Source organism: Peromyscus maniculatus, chromosome 12 (genome assembly GCF_049852395.1).
Source record: "Peromyscus maniculatus bairdii isolate BWxNUB_F1_BW_parent chromosome 12, HU_Pman_BW_mat_3.1, whole genome shotgun sequence".
NCBI classification, from domain to species: domain Eukaryota; kingdom Metazoa; phylum Chordata; class Mammalia; order Rodentia; family Cricetidae; genus Peromyscus; species Peromyscus maniculatus.
This window is the reverse complement of record NC_134863.1, coordinates 22,199,000-22,219,888: the sequence shown is the minus strand read 5'-3', so window position 1 is coordinate 22,219,888 and position 20,889 is coordinate 22,199,000. Positions and strand designations below refer to the sequence as shown.

The 20,889-nt window shown below is 51.3% G+C and overlaps 1 protein-coding gene across 1 annotated transcript in view; it reads left to right on the top strand.

The window, feature by feature from the left end:
- Positions 1–20,889, top strand: part of Xxylt1 (xyloside xylosyltransferase 1) — a 147,190-nt gene that overhangs the window by 85,188 nt on the left and 41,113 nt on the right. The window contains exon 3 of the mRNA XM_015993311.3: positions 5,511–5,643. Coding sequence (XP_015848797.2) covers positions 5,511–5,643 — 133 coding nt within the window. The remainder of the gene's footprint in view (positions 1–5,510; positions 5,644–20,889) is intronic.

Below are 20,889 nucleotides of genomic sequence, written 5' to 3'. Positions count from 1 at the left end.
TGATCAGTGAGCTCTCCCACATGCTATAAATGCTTATATCTGGTCAGCAGAAGCAGATTCCGAACAGAGGGGAAGGTGTTTGTTGGCCTGTTAACCTGCTCTTCTGGGAAGGTCTTTCTCTCCTCTTGTGGTATTTCCCACCATGGAGGCTGTGCCTACCTACACCCCTCTCCTCATCCCTTCCTGACCCTGTGTGCTGCCTAGTGTGTGTGTGTGTGTGTGTGTGCGCGCGCGCTAACGTGTGTCTGCCAGGGATTGTTTCCGAGGACAGAGAAGGGAGGGCAGAGGAGAGGAGTGAGCTCTCTTTCTCTCTTTTTTTCCTCCTGGGGCTTTTTTCTCTTGTTTGTTTTGGGGTGTCATTAAGTATTCAGTCTGGCTTGTAATTCCATCCGCAGTCAGATGCCATGCTTGTGGCTGGCTTAATTGGAAGCTGATGATGACTTGCTCCGAGCTCATTTCCACAGGGGATTGTTGAGTTGGGACTGTCCCAGCCAGTCTGGATGTCATGACTGAGGCCTTCTGTGGCATAGTCCCACCTTGCCTGGCTTGGCCTTGAACCCTAGCAGCAGGCATTGGCTTGCAAAGCCCAGAGACAGTCAGAATCTCTGGAGAAGGACTCTAGGACCAGCTGTGATGGTAGTGGTGGGGTCACAGAGGTCTAGAAAGGCACATTGGTAGCCAGAGTGCTCCATCTGTCCTTTTCCAAGCTTAGGAGAGCCAGGTTCTAGTTAGAGCTATCTCTTTGGCCTGAGACTAGTCAGGACAGTGAAGATGAGCAGGTATATCCCTGTGAGCATGGAGCCCACACCGGAGAGCGCCACACCCCACCAGATTCTTCCCCTCTTCCCACTGTGACTTGACATCCTTCAGTGCTTACCAGACTCTCACCCACCATAAAGACCACTGTCTGACACCCTGACTGCACCCCACAGTGGGCATGCCTGATAGTCCTCCATGCTCTGTCTTCCCCCAGGAGGCCGGTCAGCCAGTGGCCGACCATGGAGCTGCCATGGAGAATAGTCAGTACAGGTGTGCTCCTCAGATGCTGGGCCACCGAGAACTTTGCTCTCCCCCCAAAAGGAGGCAATGCCACAGGTGCACATCAGTGCCTGAGTTTTTACTAATGTGGCTCCCATGGGCAGGTCTGTGAGCATGGGGTCTGCCCGGAAGGCTCAGCTCACTGGATGCAGAAACAGATACTTTTCCAGTATAAGTACATGTCACTACAGCAGGGGCCTGTGGGTGGGTGTGGTCAGCAAGTGACTTTCTACCGGCTGTGCCGGGGTCACACACCTGGCAATGAGATGGTGTCTCCATGGGCATCCTTGGGTCTAGAATGTTCAGTGTGGCTTCTGCCTCCCTTTGAGTTTATCACAACTCAGGTATATTCCTAAGGATGTAAAGACTGCTGGTTTCTCAGATGCCAAGAGGATATGGCGGCTGTGGAGACTTTCCCTGAAAGCTGGCTGGAGCCGTGTTGGAGTATGAGGGTCTCATTTCTGTTCATCTTCAGATTTACATGATTATGGCTAATGGGCATACTCCATGATACATTGTTTTGCTCTCTAGGATTTTGTGGCCCACATTAGGAAAGGATGGATGAGATTAGATAACCAGAGACTGTCAGTGAGGGAGGTAGGGATTTGAGTTCTGGGATCAACTTTGCTTCTTAGCTTGAGTGTCTTGACATATCCCTTGTCTTGATGGCCCTCACTTTTCTGAGCTGTAAAATGGGTAGGTTGACCTCAGTTATTACCAGGCTTTGTAGTAGGACTTGCTTGTCAGACTTTCCTTTGGGAACCTCCAGCTCCCAAATAATGACATGGAGACTTTTTATGAATTACCAAAGCTTGGCCTTACCTTGGGCTTGTTCACAACCAGCTCTTATAACTTAACTAACCTGTTCATATTAATCTACATTCTGCCACGTGGCTCATTGCCTTTCGTCCATGACGTAGGTCTCCTCCTCCACATCTTACTGATGAAATCCTAGATTCATCCGGAGTTCCTCTCTCTCCCTGCAAGACCCGCCTATTCTCTCCTGCCTAGCTATTGGCCATTTAGCTCTTCATTAAACCAATCAGAAGGCGCCTTGGCAAAGACAACTTCACAGTGTACAAAAAGATTATCCCACGAGGCTTCCTCTCCAGGGCTGTCATCTCAGATTATCTGTCCTCCTTTTTGTCGTCTTCTCACGGTATTTGGACGGGACGTCCCACCAGCTCTTCTCTCCAAAGGTCCTATCTCGTGCACCACAGCTTTCATTTAGTCTTTGATTTGGGGACTGTTGTAGAATATTATTTCAAGGTGTGTTACTTTTGTTCATGTTACATTTGTTTAACTCTGTGAAGCTGTGTTACTGTGCCTGTCTAAAACACCTGATGGTCTAATAAAGAGCTGAACATCCAAGAACGAGGCAGGAGAAAGGATAGGCTGGGCTGGCAGGCAGAGAGAATAAATAGAAGGAGAAGAAAAAGAGAGGAAGTGAGGAGCGAAAAGAGAGGAGAGGAAGAGTCCAGGGGTCAGCCACACAGCAAGCCACAGAGTAAGAAGTAAGGAAAGGTATATAGAAAGGTAAAAGCCCAGAGGCAAAAGATAGACGGAATAATTTAAGAAAAGCTGGCAAGAAACAAGCCAAGCTAAGGTGAGCATTCATAACTAAGAATAAGACTCCATGTGATTTATTTGGGAGCTGGGTGGCAGCCCCCCAAAGAGTAAAACAAACAACAACAGGGGCCATCATCTCAGTTAGCCCTGAGTTTTATGTGGTCTGCCCCCCCCCCACACACACACACACCCCACCATATCTCCCTGAGGTTGTCACTGAGGCTGTCCCCACATAGAAACCTCCCCTTGTCATAGGCCTTCTGTGTTTCCTATGCGACTTCCCAGATGGAGTTCCCACAGAGAGACGGTTGTGCCGAGACCGGAGTCTGGGGAGCAGGTCTGAGGAGCTGCAGCGGTCTTCCTAAGCACCAGCCTCTCTTCAGCAGTGACACTGGCATCTTGTGTCCTCACTTTATAAAAGAAAGGCCTTTGGTCGGTGCCCATGTGACGGTGCAGGCTGCCCAGAGCTGTGGACTCCCTGAACAGATGGGGGTGTCCTTTGCCCAGCCTGGGTCTGGCATTCTGCCCCCAGGTGAAGGATGGCTCCATGGTGAGCTGCACCCGCTCTCCGTGCAGGGCTGACGTGGGGAACACTGTCTCTCTGAGAGGTGTTTTACAAATGAGTTATAATCCGTGCTCCAGCATCTCAGATTTCTGTGTTGTGGGGCTACATTGGACCCCTCCTAGCCATTCCCTAAGAGCAGGGAAAGTGCTCAGGTTATAGAAGGGCTCTTTAAGACAGGAACTCTACCAGCGAGGGAGAAAGGGCTCTTGAGGAAGTCTCTCCAGTGGTCCTTTAGTAATGTAAGTACTAAAATTGGACCATTGCCGAGATAGTACAACCTCTGAGTAAAGAAGCATCATCCCAGGTCTGCTGTGCCCCCTCCTAGTGCACACCGTCCTCTAGGGATGTGCACACCATCCTCTAGGGATGTGCACACCGTCCTCTAGGGATGTGCTTCTAGGAGGAGGCAGTGATGGATGGATGGCTGGAGATGTTGGCCGTGCGGGATAGATGAGGCCACGATTGCCCGCCAGGACCTGCCCAGAGCTGCTGCAGAACACGAAGACTGTCATGCCCGGACATCCAGAGGATGAACACAGCAAGGGATGGGCTTTCCTGTGCACTGATGCTAATGGCTTCTGTCTCAGAAGTGTTTCGAGTACAGTGAAGTTACTGTAATGGCTTTGTTTTCTTCCTTTGGGGGGAAAACTATACTAGTTCTTCTAAAACTGGGACTTCTACCCATTAGTGGTTGACAGAAATCTCTGGGGAAGTGAAGCTGAGACCTTCCTTACCTTCACAGCCCTGTCAGCCTCTCTGGCCAAGCCCTAGTCCCCGCCCCATCATTCACAGGGGACCTGACTTGACTGCTGGAGATGCTAGTGTGTCTGTCTGTCTCCCCAGGTCTCTGCTTTCCTGTATGTAAGGGCTGCTTGAGATCTGGGTGCGAATGCTCATGCCACAGGCAGTGGACAAAAAGAGAAACGGCTGGAGAAAACGTGTGTGGTCTGGGGTGTCTCTAAGTCCAGACAGCCGACCACTGGTAGCTCCACGTCAGAACCTGGGGGCTGTGACTTTCACCCTAAGACATTGTTTCCTGGCAAACATTGCCTGTCATCCGTGTCCTTCCCCTGTGTCCTTGGGCTGCCTTGTAGAGCAGCAGGACCCCTGTGGCCTGGGTCTCCTCTCCACCCCTTGGCTTAGGGCCGTGTCCCAAGGCCAGCAGACTCACTGCTAAGGCTTCTAGACACAGACTCCCGGGTCATTAGCAGTCAGCTCTGACTTCTGGGCTTTGGTTTTGTCATTGTGGACACTGGAGTGTCTTCACACTTCTTATGGGGGTCGCAGTGTGGTGCTGGCAGCCTTGGGGTCCTTATTTGCCTGGGCAGACCTTCCTTCCCCAGCCCTCTGCCGCAGAGGGCAGAACAGCCTGCTCTCGGGCTTTGCTCTGTCCTGAGTAGCTGGATTCTCGTCTGTTGTAGCTTTGACTCTTCTCTTGTAGGGAAGTCACATAGAATGTCAATTAGGGCTTTGTTTCTGCATCACAAAGGAAATTAGAACAAGTAACAAATGAACCCTTTTTTCTCACATCGGAAGTTGTGATTTCTCCATAAACCAACTTGGAGAATGGCCAATGCTTCCCCGAACACCTCTGAGTGTTGGTCCACTGCCGATCCTGCTCCACTCATAGAGGCCAAAGTACCTAGGGGGTGGGGTGGTCTGTGTCCTCAGAGAGCTGTGACGCCCTGCAGCTGAGCAGGCAAGGAAAGGTGGCTGAGGGCAAGGGGAGGCGCCCAGAGCTCTACGGTGGGCATGGACCTCACTTCACCCACCCATTCCTGCCCACGCTCAGGACCTAGCCCAGGTCTCTCTCTCCCGGGAAGTCTCACAGAAGTTTGCAGCACACTGTATCCAGGCCTGAGATGGTAGTATCTTTTATCCCTCTTGTGTGGCAGCCTTTGACACTTGTGCCCCCAAGTGAAATCACCTGGATGCCGTAGCTTTACACAGGGTGTCCATGGTGCATGCCATCCGGGACAGACGCTTTGGGAGTGAAACACACCTAGTCAGCAGGCTGGATGGGCAGATGGGCCCTTGGACTTGAACAGAATGGATGCTGCCTTAGAGAGGGCTTCTGGTCGCTGAAAGTGACTTTGAACCATCCAACAACTACAACAACAAGCCGGTGGCCTTCTGGGTTCTCTTCTTCACTCTGCTAGGTGCCAAGTCTCCCAGGATGTGGGCCTGTGTCTGTCATTTTTTATTTTGTGAGGGTCATTATGCATCCCAAACTGCCTCAGATCCCAGTCCCCTGCCAGCCTCCCAAGTGAGTAGCTGGATTGCAGAGGTATGGTAGCATACCTAGTCTCACTGCCCTCTTTTGAAATTACTCCTCCAGAGATCCTGCGGATCATCCAGCTGGACCTTGACCTGAAGTATAAGACCAACATCCGAGAGCTGTTCGAGGAGTTTGACAACTTCCTGCCGGGGGCTGTTATCGGCATAGCCAGAGAGATGCAGCCTGTGTACAGGTAGGTGCTGGCTGCTGGAGGCTGCAGCCGGAGGACCCCTCCATCCTGCCCTCTCTCTTCCCGCTCATGGCTGCTTGGGTGCGGCAGCACATGGTCTTTCTGTACTTGGAAGCGTGTTTGCACATCTGGCCGACAGGTGATGGCACTGATGAGGAGGGGGTCTGCCCTGGGGCTGGAGAGGCTGCCTTCTTAAGAGTGGGGAATTCTGGGACTTTTCCTTCTAAAGGCCAGTTTTCAGGTTGTTGACTCTGGTTAAGCTCACAGGGTTAGAAGCCTAGACTTTCTCTCACAGTGGTGTCAGGATTTCCCCTCCAGCCTGGAGAGCTGGGTGTTCACTGACCTCATGTCACAGCGGCTCTGTCACACCTAAGGAGAGTGGGTGGACAGTGCAGAGGGAGCAGCAGCAGCAGCTCGGGACACAGATGGGTATGTGCTGATCAGGGTAAACAGGCACTTTCTGTCAGCATCACAGAGAAGTTCCTGTAACTGAAGCCGGGAGACATGCTCAGGAGTGTTCTCTGCACCGCTTCAATGTTCTTGACAGCAAAATGGCTAAATAAAATGTATCCACTCAATTGAGTACCATGTAGCAGTAAAACACACACACACACACACACACACACACACAGTAGCTGGAGATGGAGATAGGCAGAACAAAATGGCACGCTCCTGAGGCAAACACGGGTGCTGAAAATCACAGGAGGAACCAAGGAGATGCTCTCCAAAGCCAGCACCGGTCTTGGGGGCGGGGGGGCGGGAGGGGGGTGCTTTATGCCTCCCCTGCCCCACCTCTGCAGTGGTTATGCACGTATTGCACATACGTTACGTTCAAAGAGGGAGAAAGAGGTAAGACGAGCAGAAGTAGGTTTGGATCCGAAGCTAGTTTCACAGCTGAGCCTTTGGTGTTCCATGTTGTTGACTCACCCTCCCCACCCCCACCTCTGACTGATTGATCGGCAGCCTCCCTCAAAGCCAGCTCTGGTCAGGTTTGCTCCGGAAGACCTGGAATTCTTCCTCCCGGGGCTCCTGGGGCCCTTTGTTCCGGGCGCCTTCATGCTGGCTCAAATGCCGGGAGCTAGAAGTCCTTAGAGAGTGGCTGGCCCTGGCATCTAGTGACTCAGCGTGAGTTTTCCCCCACAGAAGGAGGGCAGAGACAGGCTGGGGTTAGTGGTGGCTCTTTGGAGTCTCAGATCACATAACAGGAAATTCCTGCCAGGGCCTCAAATGAGCTGAGAACTCCTGGGGCTTTGTGGGCTGGTTCCCTTACATAATGCTGACTCAGGCTCCCCAGAGGAATACCTGCCATGTTGCCTACAGAAGGCTGCCCCCGAGACAGGCAACAGTCCTGAGACCTTGGCACCCCTTTAAAGGGGGGAGCAGAGGACTTCCTCTTCCTCCAGCTTTGGTGCTCATGGGCCCTGCACCCTGCCGACCTCAGCCACTGTGTGCACTGAGCCCCTCCTGCAGAGACCCAGGCCCTAGGACGTTTAGACTGCCTGGTTACAGACTGTTACATCAGCAACACCCGCAAGACAAGGTCGGCTCTTCTCTTTATAATACAGTAAAACCTCATCACACTTGTTACAGATCATCTTGGCCAGTTTGTTTTCTGCAAAACTAGGGTTTTATAACGGAGGACTTAAATCACTTTAATTATCTGGCCTTCCCAAAAGAAACACCTGAAAGGCGGTAGATTCCAATGAAGTTTCCCTTACTTTCATTTTGTGCAGTGAGAACCATGAGAACCGGCTACTGGCAGAGTCTTAAGAATGCCACTCAGTCAACAGACATTGACCCTTGGCCGTATACCATCCCTAAAGGTCCCTAAGAACACAAATGAGTGTCCGCACTCCTCTGTCCAAGGTCACCTGTTACAGTGTATGCGCTTAGTGTTTGCTGGGCCTCAGGACGGTTTGGCTGGTGGCAGACATGAGTACGGCTTATGTGTATGTGTGTCTATGCACATGGCCTTTATCCGTATGGAAACTGGAGAGCCCAGGGACCTGAAAGATCACTGAGAGTTGTCCCCTGCTTTGGAGGATTCACCGGCTGGGGATCAGGAAGGGAGATGGGGGTCGGGTGGTGGGCGGGAAAGGTGGGGTGAAGAGAAGAGTCTAGTTAATGGTCCCTTCTTCTGCGTGGACACTGGGCCCTGCTCCTTAGAGTGACATGGGGGACCCACAGCCCAGGCATCAGTCCTGTCTACTGCCTGCAGAGTCCCTCCCCAAATGGCCCGACGTGACGTGGACAAGTTACTTGTTGTGAGCGGATCTGAAACGGGAAACAAAATGCTGCAGCTCTGAGTGCCCCGTGACTGGTTAAGCAAGTGCACTTGGTTCTGGAAATTCACTGAGAGGAATAGGCTCCAGTCGCCCAACTGTGGGAGTTTTATAGTCACTTGTCCCGCAGTTACTACACTTCAAAGGACACACAGCAAGTCATTTTGATGGTGGCTTCCCCTCTATTGTGAGTCGTGAAATGTCTCGGGCTTCCAGGAGGGTGGGGAGAAGTGTTTCCCACTATGCATTTGACAAATGGCTTTTTACATTTTCCCCCTACAAACACATCAAACCAACTGCTTTCTGGACAGGGAAAGGCTGGAGTCTGGATAGAGGATGCTTTCGAGTCATCTGAGAATCAAGGTCATCTTGGGTAGAAGGCTGCCCTTCCCTCCTCTGACCTTTCTGTGCTGCTTTGTCTGAACTGGCCCCGATGAGCTTCTCTGTGGCGCTCTGTGTGACTGGGGTGAATGGTCAAAGGGAAAGAGACCCTGAGGCCTGCTCCCCAAACCCACACCTCAAGTTTAGAGACATGGATGTGTGGGGTGGCTTCCTGTGAATACATTAGACATGCAAGAAGCACTTGGGCCTTCTTTATGTGCATCCTGCAGAATTTAGTGTGACGTCACAGGAACAGCTGATGCAGCTTATGTAAAGGCATCAAGATGGACTCAGAAGCTAGTTAGCTGAGGGGGTGCTGCCAGTCACAGGATCCTGTTTTTCCTGTGTGTGTGTGCGTGTGTGCGTGTGTGTGCGCGCGCGCGTGCACCTGCATGGCGAAAAGTTGTCTGTCATCCGTCTGCCCTGGAGCTGGCTGCCTGAGGAGCCTCTGAATGGCAGATTTGTTGGTAGGGACCAGCTTCTGGTGCATCCACCAGCCCCGCAGGCCACTGTGTCCTGGAACAAGCCCAGGCTCCCCACGAGGCTGTGGCCAGAGCAGCAGGGGGCCCTGTCAGTTCATGCCCCGGAGCCAGGAGTTGGCTTTCCTGTCAATGTTGCAGTATCCCTTCTTCAGCCTCTTGGACCACACGCTGCTCATCGGGGACCTGTGCCAGCCTGCCTCCTTCCAGATGCGAGGATGGGCAGGTCCATCTAGCTTCTCTGCTCTTCCTTCATCCTTCCCTGAAACTGGTACAGGACTCTCAGGGGCGTGCTGGGTAGGAAGGGAGGAGGACGTGGACAGATCCCCACTGCTGCTGCTCTGCAGTCATGTGATCTTGAAATTAGGTAGTGCCTCTGAGGTCAGTCTCTTTAGCCAGAGTGGAGAGTAGAGGTCTGTTCCCAGCAGAGCTGATGGGCATCCGTTAGATGATGATTTATGGTTCCTGGCAGACCCGTGCCACCCCGAGTCCTAGCTCAGCCGCTGAGGAATGCTGTGGTGCAGGGGGGTCCCTTAGCCCCCAAGCCGTGTTCCCCTGTACGTGAAGTTGGGGCTAAGGTGATGTGAGTAGTGCCCCGCCTCTGTGTTTGAGGAAGTTCTTACCTGCCATACGAGCCTGCTTGCCTCTCATTTGGGGCAATTATAAATTCTAGCTTCCTTGTCACTAAGATTGTATGGATTCTGTGTTCTCCCTTCCCCTCCTCCCCCAAAGAAGTCACTCTCATCAGTTCGGCATCTGTGCCCACACCAGACTGTCCTCTTACTGCACACTTTAAACAGGGGACGGGGGTCTCTGCAGAGCAGAAGCTGACCGACCCTGTTACAGGAACAAGACTCATCTACAGTGACTGGAAACTTTTAACATCCCAAGAGGGTACTGGAGACCCAGGGGGTAACAGAGAAGGAGGTGTCCTGTGGAGTCTCTGTGGAGGGAGCCGGGATAGGCGAGTACTCCAGCAGGCCCAGCCCCTGCCCCACACACCAGCCTGCCATCTGCTGCCTGCCTGCCTGCGCGTTTACCACTGCCCTGTGGTGGACGGGCTGGCTGCTCTGCTTGTTTCCAGAGCTCAGACCAGGCCTCTTGCCCTTGGTCCGTCTCCGGCCCGTGGGGATGTTAGTTTCCGGTTTGAGCCCCATGTGTCTTTTCTCCTGGACTAAAGATGTGGAGTAGGTGTTAGTGTGGTGTGGTGGCGCATATCTATAATCTCAGTACTTGGAAGGCTAAGGCAGGAGGATTATGAACCCAGTTCTGTGGCTACAAAGCAAATTTGAGGTCAACTTGGGATGTGTAGACAGACCCTAGTGAAGCCAACCAAACAACAGACAAGCAAAAGGTAATTATTAAAAAGAAATAAAATACATTTTCATTGCTTACACAAGGATTATGTTGTCTTTAATCTGTAAGTTTTATTGTGTAAGTGAACTTTCTGCTATTTTTATTTTTGGTTTTTTTGAGGCAGGGTCTTGAGAAAATGCAGGCTAGCCTCAAAATTGCAATCCTCCTGCTTCAACCTCTCCAGTGCTGCCATTGCAGATTTATACAGCCAAGCCCAACAACCCCTGCTTACATTCTTGTGAGTTTGGTTTGTGTCCACATAACAACATGCCGTGAACGCCCTGTTCTTAACTCGGCCTTCGTTTGTTAAATGTTGCTAGTTTCCCACTGTTTATTCTGATGAACTTTTAACACATACAGACACGGACTCCATTCTAGTGCTCTGACTAGTCCACAGTTCTTACTGTGGAGTCCCAGGCGTGATGAACAGCAGGTGACCCCTTCCTGATTATTTTGAATAAGCCCCAGGCATCATTCTGTGGACTCTGAAAGAGTCATTTCAGCTGCCTTTTGTAAGGCTCACTTGCTGGCACTGGCTTCGAGCTGAGCAGTTACATGAACTCTCTGCTGTCTGCCTTCCAGTTCCTCAGCTGACAGGAGACATCTCACCTGCTGGCATTTGCTGTGTCTCTCCACATTGTCTTGTGTCAGGATGCTCACGTGACTGGTGCTTCTGGAAGGCTTCCTGGCTGACATACAGGCACGTGGCCCTTCTTCCTCAGAACCATCCCTTAGCATTCGTAAAATAGGACGTGAAGATAGAAGGTCAGTTCTCGGTCCCTGACACTGGCAGATGAACTTCCGGGCCCCTGTCCTTGTGTTTGTCTTTAAGAAAGAAACGGAGATTGAGCCAACTAGTTTCCATTACATAAAGTTTATAGTGGAACCCAGCCTCAGGTATCTCACTATAGCCTTGAAAAATGGATGGAAACAAGTTCCAGCACGATGCCAGAACCATCTTTAGAGATGCACCTTGGATGAACCACAAAGACGTTCTGCGTAGGGACTATAAACTTGGCTAAGGGGCCCTCAGTTTTATATTCTGCCTCCAAAATGCAAAGAACCGGGTAAGCTTTCTTCTGAAAGGTCTCTCTTGTCTCTCTGGTGGTCACGTCTGCTGGAAATGCACTTGCAGGCTTGGGCTCTGAGCCCACACGGGAAACTTACTAGGCATTTCTGGAAGGTCTGGCTATGCAGAGAACCTGGACCTGTCCTCCAGAGGCTTGTAGCCTAGCAGAAGAGACCTTCTCCAGGTGGACTCTGGGAAATGCTACAGCCGTACATAGCAGAAGGGCTGTCCTTTTGTGGCCTGTTTGCCTTTGCCAAATCTCTCTCTGAATGAACCGTATTAGCAACCTAGGCAGTATAAAAGATTGGGGTGTGTGCATGTGTGCCGTGGACAGCACCGTTGGGTCACAGTGGCCTGTGTGTAACAGGGACCTGTGGCAAACAGCGTGTGGAAAGGGCTAAATGTGATGGGCTGTGGCTCCATGGCCACCTCAGACACAGGCTTCAGTTCCGTGACTTCATTTCTCCCGGTGACAAAGTGGCGTGGATATGCAGTTCCCAGCCCCTGTACCTCCAGGCTAGCCGCAGACTTGGTTATTACGAAGACGTCAAGTGTTCAGACTGAGCTTGGTTTTGAATTGAGCGCCTTGTAACTCCTTTATACAAGCCTTTTACTATTGATTACGGAGAGTCCCTGGACTCCTTCCTCTGTTTGAGAATGGCTGAGTTCACCGCACCCCCAGCCCATCTAGGAGCTGAATATGTGAATGTGTTCGTTATTAGGGGACCCGGCCCTCCCAGCTGCCCCCATTCTTGGAACTTTTGTATCACTGTGTGTGAGAGAAGGAGCTAATGCCGGAGCTAGAGTTGCTTACATACGATGAATGGCGTGCGTGCGTGCGTGCGTGCGTGCGTGCGTGCGTGCGTGCGTGCGTGCGTGCGTGCGTGCGTGCGTGCGTGCGTGCGTGCGTGCGTGCGTGCGTGCGTGCGTGCGTGCGTGCGTGCGTGCGTGCTGGGTCTCTGGCTGTGCAGATGAGCTCTCATTCTGAGGCTGGCCCATCTGATGGACTTTCGCAAGTGGGAAGTCACAGACGCGCATGGGACCTCCTTAACGCCATCACTGTGGAGTAAGGTGCCGTGCATGTGGCTGCTTCTCTGCCTCCACTTGATTCCCCTTGGCCCTGTAAAAATATTACTGCCCCCTTAATAAAATGAAGCCCAGTGTCTGCGGGGAAACCCTCTCTCTGCTGCCAGAACCACCCTATCTACACCGGCCCAATGCTTGTGAACTTGGAACTATAAAAAAGGCAATATGACCCCAGCCCTCTACTCAGGCTGTCTGAACAAGATTTTTGTGCTCATAATAGTGTAATTGCAGTTCATTTTAGAGAGCTGGAAGATGCTGTTGAAGCAAGATGGAGATATAAACATTAGTCCTCCTATTTAGAAGGAGTAACCAGAGTGGAGGAGGGAACCCCCCCCCCCATGTCTTTGAACTGCTTCTTCTGTCAGGATGTGAGTAGGGTTTGGGAGGACTAGAGTATGACCCTGTCTACAGCCGCCTCTCCAGATAGTCCTCATGTTTTTTTCACTGTTGTCCAAGAGTGAGCATCATACAGTGATCAAGCAATGCACTTTTTCATACAGGGAGAAGTGCAGTCCTTGGCCTGTTTGGTCCACAGGAGACAGAAATGGCTGGGAACAGCTGTCTGATCCGCCTTTGCTAGCCAGAAGCCAGGGAGCTCTGGGAAGCCAGGGCTCATGGACTGCATGGGGCTAGCTGTGGAGTGCAGGTGCCTCCCGACCATCTGTGCAGACCGCGCTGGAAATCCCCAGGCCCCGGGCAGTCCCACACCGAAGATCAGATGGGGTGGACTATTGGTTGTTGTTGGTGGTGGTGGTTTTGTTTTTAAGTTATAAAATGAGAGGACATCTGATTAATTCCCAGGATAAAAAAAGGGGGGGGGATGGTAATTTGGTGAATATAACTTACTGTAATAGGCAGAAGGGGCGTTCTGTGACTCAGAACTCAGGATACAGCCTGGAACAGTGTAGTTTCAGGAAAATACCTCCAGGAGGTAATACAAGTTTTTGAAGATAAAACAACAAAACAAAACAGAAGAATGGAGAGGGAAAGAGAGAGGTTGATTGAAAGTCCTCCTCTGACGCTGGCTGAGTGGTGTGTCTGAAGGTTGGGCTGGGCGTGGTTTTGGAGTGGGTTTGGCGGTGTTTTTCACATGAGTACTGGGCCAGTGTTGTCGCATCTGATTTTCCTTTTAAAGCGACTGGAGTCTTGGTTGGGAATGTTTAAATATTAACAATTAAGCAAGCACTCTACCAGCCAAACGGCGCCCTGCTGTGCCAGATGGAGCCCAGCCGCTGCCAGGTGGATCTGATGGGAAGCTCGCTCTTGCTGCCACCCTTGGCCGGGGCTCCGGAGGGCCTCAGGTAGCCAGTCTCAGATGCTGGTGCTGATGGTTTCTGGGTCCACTCTGTTTGGGCTCTTCAAATGTTTTCTCCCATTCCTTCAAATAGTTGTTGATTTTTATTGATAATTTTTAAAATTCCATAAAAATTTCTTCTAAGTAACCTCAGACCTAGCTAATAACAAGCACCAGACCAAGCAAAATTCCTTTCCAGGAATGTAGTTCTGGAAGAAAATCGAGAGTGAATCAACAGACTCTGCATATAGTGGAGCTTGCCTATGTTAGCCTTAATCTGTATATGAGCATCTTCCCGTTGAGGTCTGAAGATGTTCTGGGGAAGGAAGGGAGGAGAGGAACCCGTAAGAAGGTAGAGGAGAGAAAGCTGGGGTGATGGCAGCAGTTATATGTTCTGCTTCTCATCACCCTCTCATCCACGGCTACAAAGAAGTCTGTGCAGACTTGGCCCATGGATGCCCGTCATACATATGGACATGGGCCCAATTTCACTGCCTGCTCAGCTTCGATAGTGAGATTGGCCTAGGTCCCTGGCCCCTGTGCCTAAGGCCGAGGTAGTGGGCATCGCTGGGTTCTTCTCTGTATTTCCTGAATGAGGAAAGTGTAGATTGGAGAGGCCTTGCAGCCTCGTATCCAGCTCCCTGCATCCTGGGGCACTGAGTCCTCTCTTTGGAATTTGTAGCATGTATCTGCATGTAAGGATAGTACAGTCTTTCATTAGAACATTTAAAAGCATTCTAGCCCCTGCCCTGGTGTTTGACCTCATGTAATGACCTCACACCTCTGTCTTTGGTCATTTGGGAGAGCCAGATTTCTGTTTCAGCCTTCTCATGTCTCTGCAGCAAAACAGTTATGGTTACTTTTCCTCTATGGTGATGCTGTGATCAGTGTGGGATTGAATGTGGGATTGAAGAGTGTTGTATGCAGCTGGTCTCACTGATTCGTGGGAGTTTTGAACATCAAGATATCTTAGTGGTGAGGGTTTGAATATGAACTGTATCCAGGTAGGCCATATATGGCATCTACCAGAGGGCACTGGTATGTGTGCATCATGGCTTAGATTACAACATCTCTTACCACTACGGATTCACTATAATACTTCTGCTTGCAGCCTATCTACCCATCCATCCATTAATCTGTCTGTCCTTCCACTCATCTGCCTGTCCTCCCATCTTCATCCCTCTGAGATGATGGGATTTATTGTGGGTACAAACCCCTTTGAGTCTTCCTTCCTCTTCACTGCTCAGGAACCCCCTTTAGTCTGAGTTCTAGAACCTGCCTCTTCACTGCTCAGGAACCCCCTTTAGTCTGAGTTCTAGACCCTGCCTCTTCACCGCTCTGGAACCTCCTTTGAGTCTGAGTTCTAGGCCCTGCCTCTTCACCACTCTGGAACCTCCTTTGAGCCTGAGTTCTAGACCCTGCCTCTTCACCACTCTGGAACCTCCTTTGAGCCTGAGTTCTAGACCCTGCCTCTTCACCACTCTGGAACCTCCTTTGAGTCTGAGTTCTAGAACTTGCCTCTTTACCGCTCAGGAACCTCATTTTAGTCTTAAGTTCTAGAACCTGCCTCTTCACTACTCTGGAACCTCCTTTGAGTCTGATGAGTCTGAGTTCTAGAACCTGCCTCTTCACTGCTCAGGAACACCCTTTAGTCTGAGTTCTAGAACCTGCTTCTTCCCTGCTCAGGAATACCCTTTAGTCTGAGTTCTAGAACCCGCCTCTTCATTGTTCTGGAACCCCCTTTTACTCTGAGTTCTAGAACCTGCCTCTTCACCACTCAGGAACCCCATTTGGCTCTTTTCTGCAAAAGTGGAACATCTCTGTGATCTCAGCCTCCTGGTATGGAAGCTTGGAGTATGTGCTGGAAATTAGCATGGATTTTCCTGTGGAGGGGGGGGGGGGTGCCCACATGTCAATCTCTAGAGATGGCAAGCGCTGGTGCTCTGCCTTCCTGCCTCTTTCCTGTCACCGAGCTAGCTGATGCTCCTCCCTGCTAAGCGAAGGCGTTGGAGGAGGAGGAGGAGGAGGAGGAGGAGGAGGAGGAGGAGGAGGAGGAGGAGGAGGAGGAGGAGGAGGAGGCGGCAGGAAGTAGATTTGGGTAAGTGACTCAAGGAATTTCCTTCCTGTTCAGCTTCCTTTCTTTTTTCATAGATATCATTGTTTTTTGAGAGGTGGTAGTCCAGGCTGATCAGGAACTCATTCTGTAGCCCTGGGTGGCCTCAAACTTGCAGCAATTCTCCTGTCTCAGCCTCCCAAGTGCTAGGATTACAGGTGTGAGTACCATGCCCAGCTGCTTCTCTCCATAGAATTACCGTCTCAGGAATGGGAATGGGATACCCGAGGGTATCTTATCTCATGTGAGCATCTCCCCTACAGCATCCATGATTTATCTGGCCTCTGCTTAATCACATCCTGCTATGGGGGACCTGATAACTTCTAAAGCAGTCATTATTTTATTGCTGGACAAGCTCATGGGAATGCATTTCTTTTTTTTTAATATTTTATTTAATGTACATTGGTGTTTTATCTGCATATATGTCTATGTGTCAGTTCTTGGAATTATAGATAGTTGTGAGCTGCCATGTGGGTGCTGAGAGTTGAACCCAGGTCCTCTGGAAGAGCAACCAGTGCCCTTAACCACTGAGCCATCTCTCTAGCCCCCAGAATTCATTTCTGTATGTTAAATCTGAAAGTCTGCTTCCCCGTGTCTGCTACTCATTGTCTCAACTTGTGGTCTCTGAGGTCACAGGAATCATGTCTGCACTCCTCCTTGAGATGCTCTTGCTTTCTCTGGGTTATCCTTTGCCAGGGCTGGTAGTCTTCTTCCCACATGCACTCCTTCAGTGCCAGGTCTCGGGAGCACTGGCCAGTTGGAAATATGGATGGACGGCCTTCTGCCATGGCACTATGTCCCAGAAACAAGAAAGCCCTCTCTGAAGCAAGCCTATGCATATACACATTTCTTTTTTTTAACCTGGGTAGCAGGGTCTGAGTTTGTGTCTTCCCTGAGTCCCATCCTGGCATCCCGGAGGCTGACATGGTCAGTTCCTGATACACGAATGCATGAGTATGTTCCCGGCAGCACTCATCTCCACCAGCCTGTGCTTGAGCCCTACTCTGGATTTGTTGAGGCTTGCCAAGACATGGCCTACCCATAGCACAGCCCCCTGTGTCCATTCCTCACTTGTATTCTCGACTCTCTTTGAAGGATAAAATAGAATCAGATTTTCTGTGGGTCTGTTATTCCTTTGGTTGGCCATCCCCACAGAACCATGCAGCATATCCTGTCACCGTTCCTAAGCCATTGACCCCAACATGCTGCCTTCTCTCCCTGCTGCCTGTGCAGGATGGATACCGTCCAAGTTTCCTGCCAGGTATGAGCCGTACATTTGATTGCTGTGAGTTCCAGGAGCTCTGCCCGCCAGAGCTTCCTGACGGCTGGAACTCAAGGCTGTGGGACACTTGGTATACCTTCCAAGGGTTTTCAGCGGCTGCTCTGAGACCACCTGAGTGACGCGGTTGTCATTTAACTTGAATTTTATATTGGAATAGAAGTGAACTAAAACGCTGGATACCTGTGGTGTGCGTCTAGACTAACCTACAGAGGTCTTGAAAACCTTGGGCTTGGACCACAGAGTTCTAGTGTGGCTTTGTTCTGCAGGGGCCTTGGAGAGCCTGGCCTGCTGGGAGGTTCTGGAAGTCGGGGGTCTCAGCATTCGTAGGGGAAGAGCCCAGCTGCCATGTTGGAAACTGGGTTACTCCTCCTCTTTTCTCCGACTTCTGCCGAGGGAGGGCATGATCTGAGTCCAGTGGGGAAGTCGGGGCAGAAGCTGGAGTCGCCTGCCTGGGCTTGAACTGCAGCCCTGCCCTCACCTACCTGTGTGACTTCGCCCTAGCTCTTTACCCCAAGTGTGCCCTGGATGTTGTCTGTGTGCCATATGTTTCTCAAGGGGATGCTGGGCTGCAAGAGTTAAATGAACTAATATTTGTCACATAAAAGAATGCCGGGCATGAATGTTGGACAAGTACTAGAAAAGTAAGGGTGCTGGGCCTAAGAGCCTTTTAAACAGCAGACATCTGCCTGTGACTGTTGTCTATAGCAGAGATACTTAAACATGGAATGCTTCTGATTCTAGAGACAGAACAACTGATTTCCATGGTACAGATGTGTTCCACTATTAGATGTTGTCACTTAAACTCTCTCTCCTGAAGGACTTTTGGTCACATGTTTGCCTACCACACTTTTGATCACCTTACTGTAGAAAAAAAGAGCCCTCCATGGCCCTCTTCCCTCCACAGGGCTGGCCAAGCCTTCTTGCAGATGTCAGCTGCTCTAACTCTATGCCATTCAGGAAAATTAATTTTCCTCTTTTTGTCCCAGCAGCCATCTGCCAGCTCAGCAGGAAGGGCCCCCAACTTCCGCTGCCTTCCTCATATTGCTCCTCTGTGATCTGCCTGATTCTACCAGGGCCCGGGGGTGGTGCCCACTGTCACCTGACTGCCTCTTCCACCCCGGCAGCGCTCTGGGATGACTGATTCTAAAATTAATCCCGCTAGAACTCAAGAACATTCAGTCTGCAGAATGTAGCTGCTTCTATATTCATTAACCAGAAAACCCAGCTTTGACTAGAAGAGGATTGTGCATGTGACCAAATACTGAGAGAAGCAACCCAGAGGAGGAAATGCTTGTTTCCACTCATGGCTTCAGTCCATCCCAGCAGGGATGAGTTAGTCTGTAACTGGCCAAAAAGTGGAGGGGAGGATGCTGGCGCTGGGAGGGCCCCAGCCTATGGGATGGTGCCACCCACATCAGAGGCACCACCTCATCTTAGTCCCCTCCGAACCCTCACAGACACATCCAGGGTGGTATCAGTCACGAGCCTCTAAGTAAGGAGAGAATGAAAACGTGGCACCCCCTGACTTTCAGCTCTTACCTTGAGAAGGCTCGGCAACATCATCTTCCCAGTGAAGGCTGATGTGTTAGTGTCCCCAAAGGCCTTCTGTTCCCCTAGTTCAGCCTAGATTAGTGGTGAGCAGAGTCTACTTTGTAGCAGTGCTAACTTATACTTGGTGACTGCATCACACAGGACAGTCACTGTCCCAAGCACTTGGGTGTTTAGTTCCCGGACTCCGTGAACTAAATTCACGTGTTCCTATTCCGCTGTATAGACGAGGAAGCAGAGGTACAGAAAACTGTCCATGTGTCCACCCTGGGTTGAAACTGGACTTCTAAGCTGGAGCCCTGCTCTTGACCTGCTCTGGAGCCCTGGTCCCCTGAGTGTAACAGGTTCACAGTGGTCGCATTGAGTCCTTACTTCCTTACAAGTGAAGCCCTCACAGCCCAGGGCTCCTCCAAGCCTCACAGCTTCCAGCAAAATCTTCTGGCCCTGCTTGATTCTGACCCCCTCTCTGAACATCTCTTTTCATTTCAGTCTCTGTCTGCTGAGGCCCATGGAGGATGGACAAGATAGTGTGCCCATTTTACAGAATTTGTGCAGAGTCATAAGTCTATGAAAAGGGGGGCGGGCAAGCATCAAGCACCAGGCACAGCATACTTCCTTTCCCCTCTGATGTCATGTTAACATCTTTTGTGGTAGAAATCGTTTGGGTGTGTCGGGGTCACTGATAACACTCAGTGTGGAGGTCTCTGAGAGAGGAGATGCCCATTTCTCACCAGCATGACTGACATGTGACTGGGGGGAGGGGGCGGGCAGAGTGTGAAAATGACCTGGGTGGGGCTTCCTGGGAGAATCTTGTCATGTGTGGAGCGGAGCTTGAAGAGATGCATGCTCCTGCTGCAGCGGATCCCAGAGCCCTTCTTTGTGGCTGCTGATCTGTGCGTTTTGCTGCAGTTGAGAAATAGCTATGCTATCAATAGCCAAATGCTGCGTGTCCGCTTAGCTCAGGACAGCTGGCTGCAAAGCCAAGGCTGCCCAGGCCTGTGCGGTGTTGATGAGGATGGGGGCCAGGATTGACGAAACCGCTAACCACCTTGCAGATGCTAGGGCAGAACCTTTTGGCGGACACAGAAGACTGTCTGGAAGTGGGGGCAGGGCTAAGAGATCTTCTCAGCCTGTTTTGTTCAGTTCTGGGGTGACAGTCGTGTCAGGGTCAGAGCTTTGGTATTAGATGCCTGTAGTACAGTCAGAGGTTCCCAGTGATGGAGAGGAAACAGCCTACGGAAAAGGGAGCCTTTCCTCTGTCTGAGCTCAGGCTGCAGGAAAGGAGCCAAGTGGCACATGTTGAGAGAGGTCCCCACAGTTGAGAGAGGTCCCCACATGTTGAGAGAGGTCCCCACAGTTGAGAGAGGTCCCCACAGTTGAGAGAGGTCCCCACATGTTGAGAGAGGTCCCCACAGTTGAGAGAGGTCCCCACAGTTGAGAGAGGTCCCCACAGTTGAGAGAGGTCCCCACATGTTGAGAGAGGTCCCCACAGTTGAGAGAGGTCCCCACAGTTGAGAGAGGTCCCCACAGTTGAGAGAGGTCCCCACAGTTGAGAGAGGTCCCCACAGTTGAGAGAGGTCCCCACAGTTGAGAGAGGTCCCCACAGTTGAGAGAGGTCCCCACAGTTGAGAGAGGTCCCCACAGTTAAGAGAGGTCCCCACAGTTGAGAGAGGTCCCCACAGTTGAGAGAGGTCCCCACAGTTAAGAGAGGTCCCCACATGTTGAGAGAGCTCCCCACATGTTGAGAGAGGTCCCCACAGTTGAGAGAGGTCCCCACATGTGGCCACTTGGAGAACTCATGGGCCTTGGTTGTGGTGTTGAATGTGTAGGCTCTGAGCCGAGCAAACCTTGGCAACTCTGCCACATCGGGCTGTGCCGTGCCTCATCCTTCGCAGCTCAGAGGTCAGAGCCACACCTGGTACAGCGTGAAGGCCCCTGTACTCTGGTTTCAGCTTGCTCTGTCCACCTTCTCTTCCCATATTGCCCTCTCTCCACAGCCTGAAATGGTGTTCACTGAGAGCTGTGATGACGTGAGTGTATCTGTTCACGTTTTCAGAGGTGCAAGTGTTCATCTAATGCCTTCGGGTGGCCTGTGGGACCACAGCAGCTTCCTACCTCCAGGGACTCCTAGCCAGGCGTGTCCTTTACCAGCTCCAGATTATGAGCACCTCCCCCAGCTGCAGTCCATTCTTCCCCGTGCTCAGTTCCCAGAGCGCTTTGCCCGTGACTCTGAAGAAGCATCCGTTTGCTCTGCCTGCTGTCTCCACGGCTCGGTCGTAAAGTTCTTGAGAGCTATCGCTGTCCACTCTTAATTCATCTCTGTCTCCCATCGCGCCACCATCCCGGTCACTTGTGGATG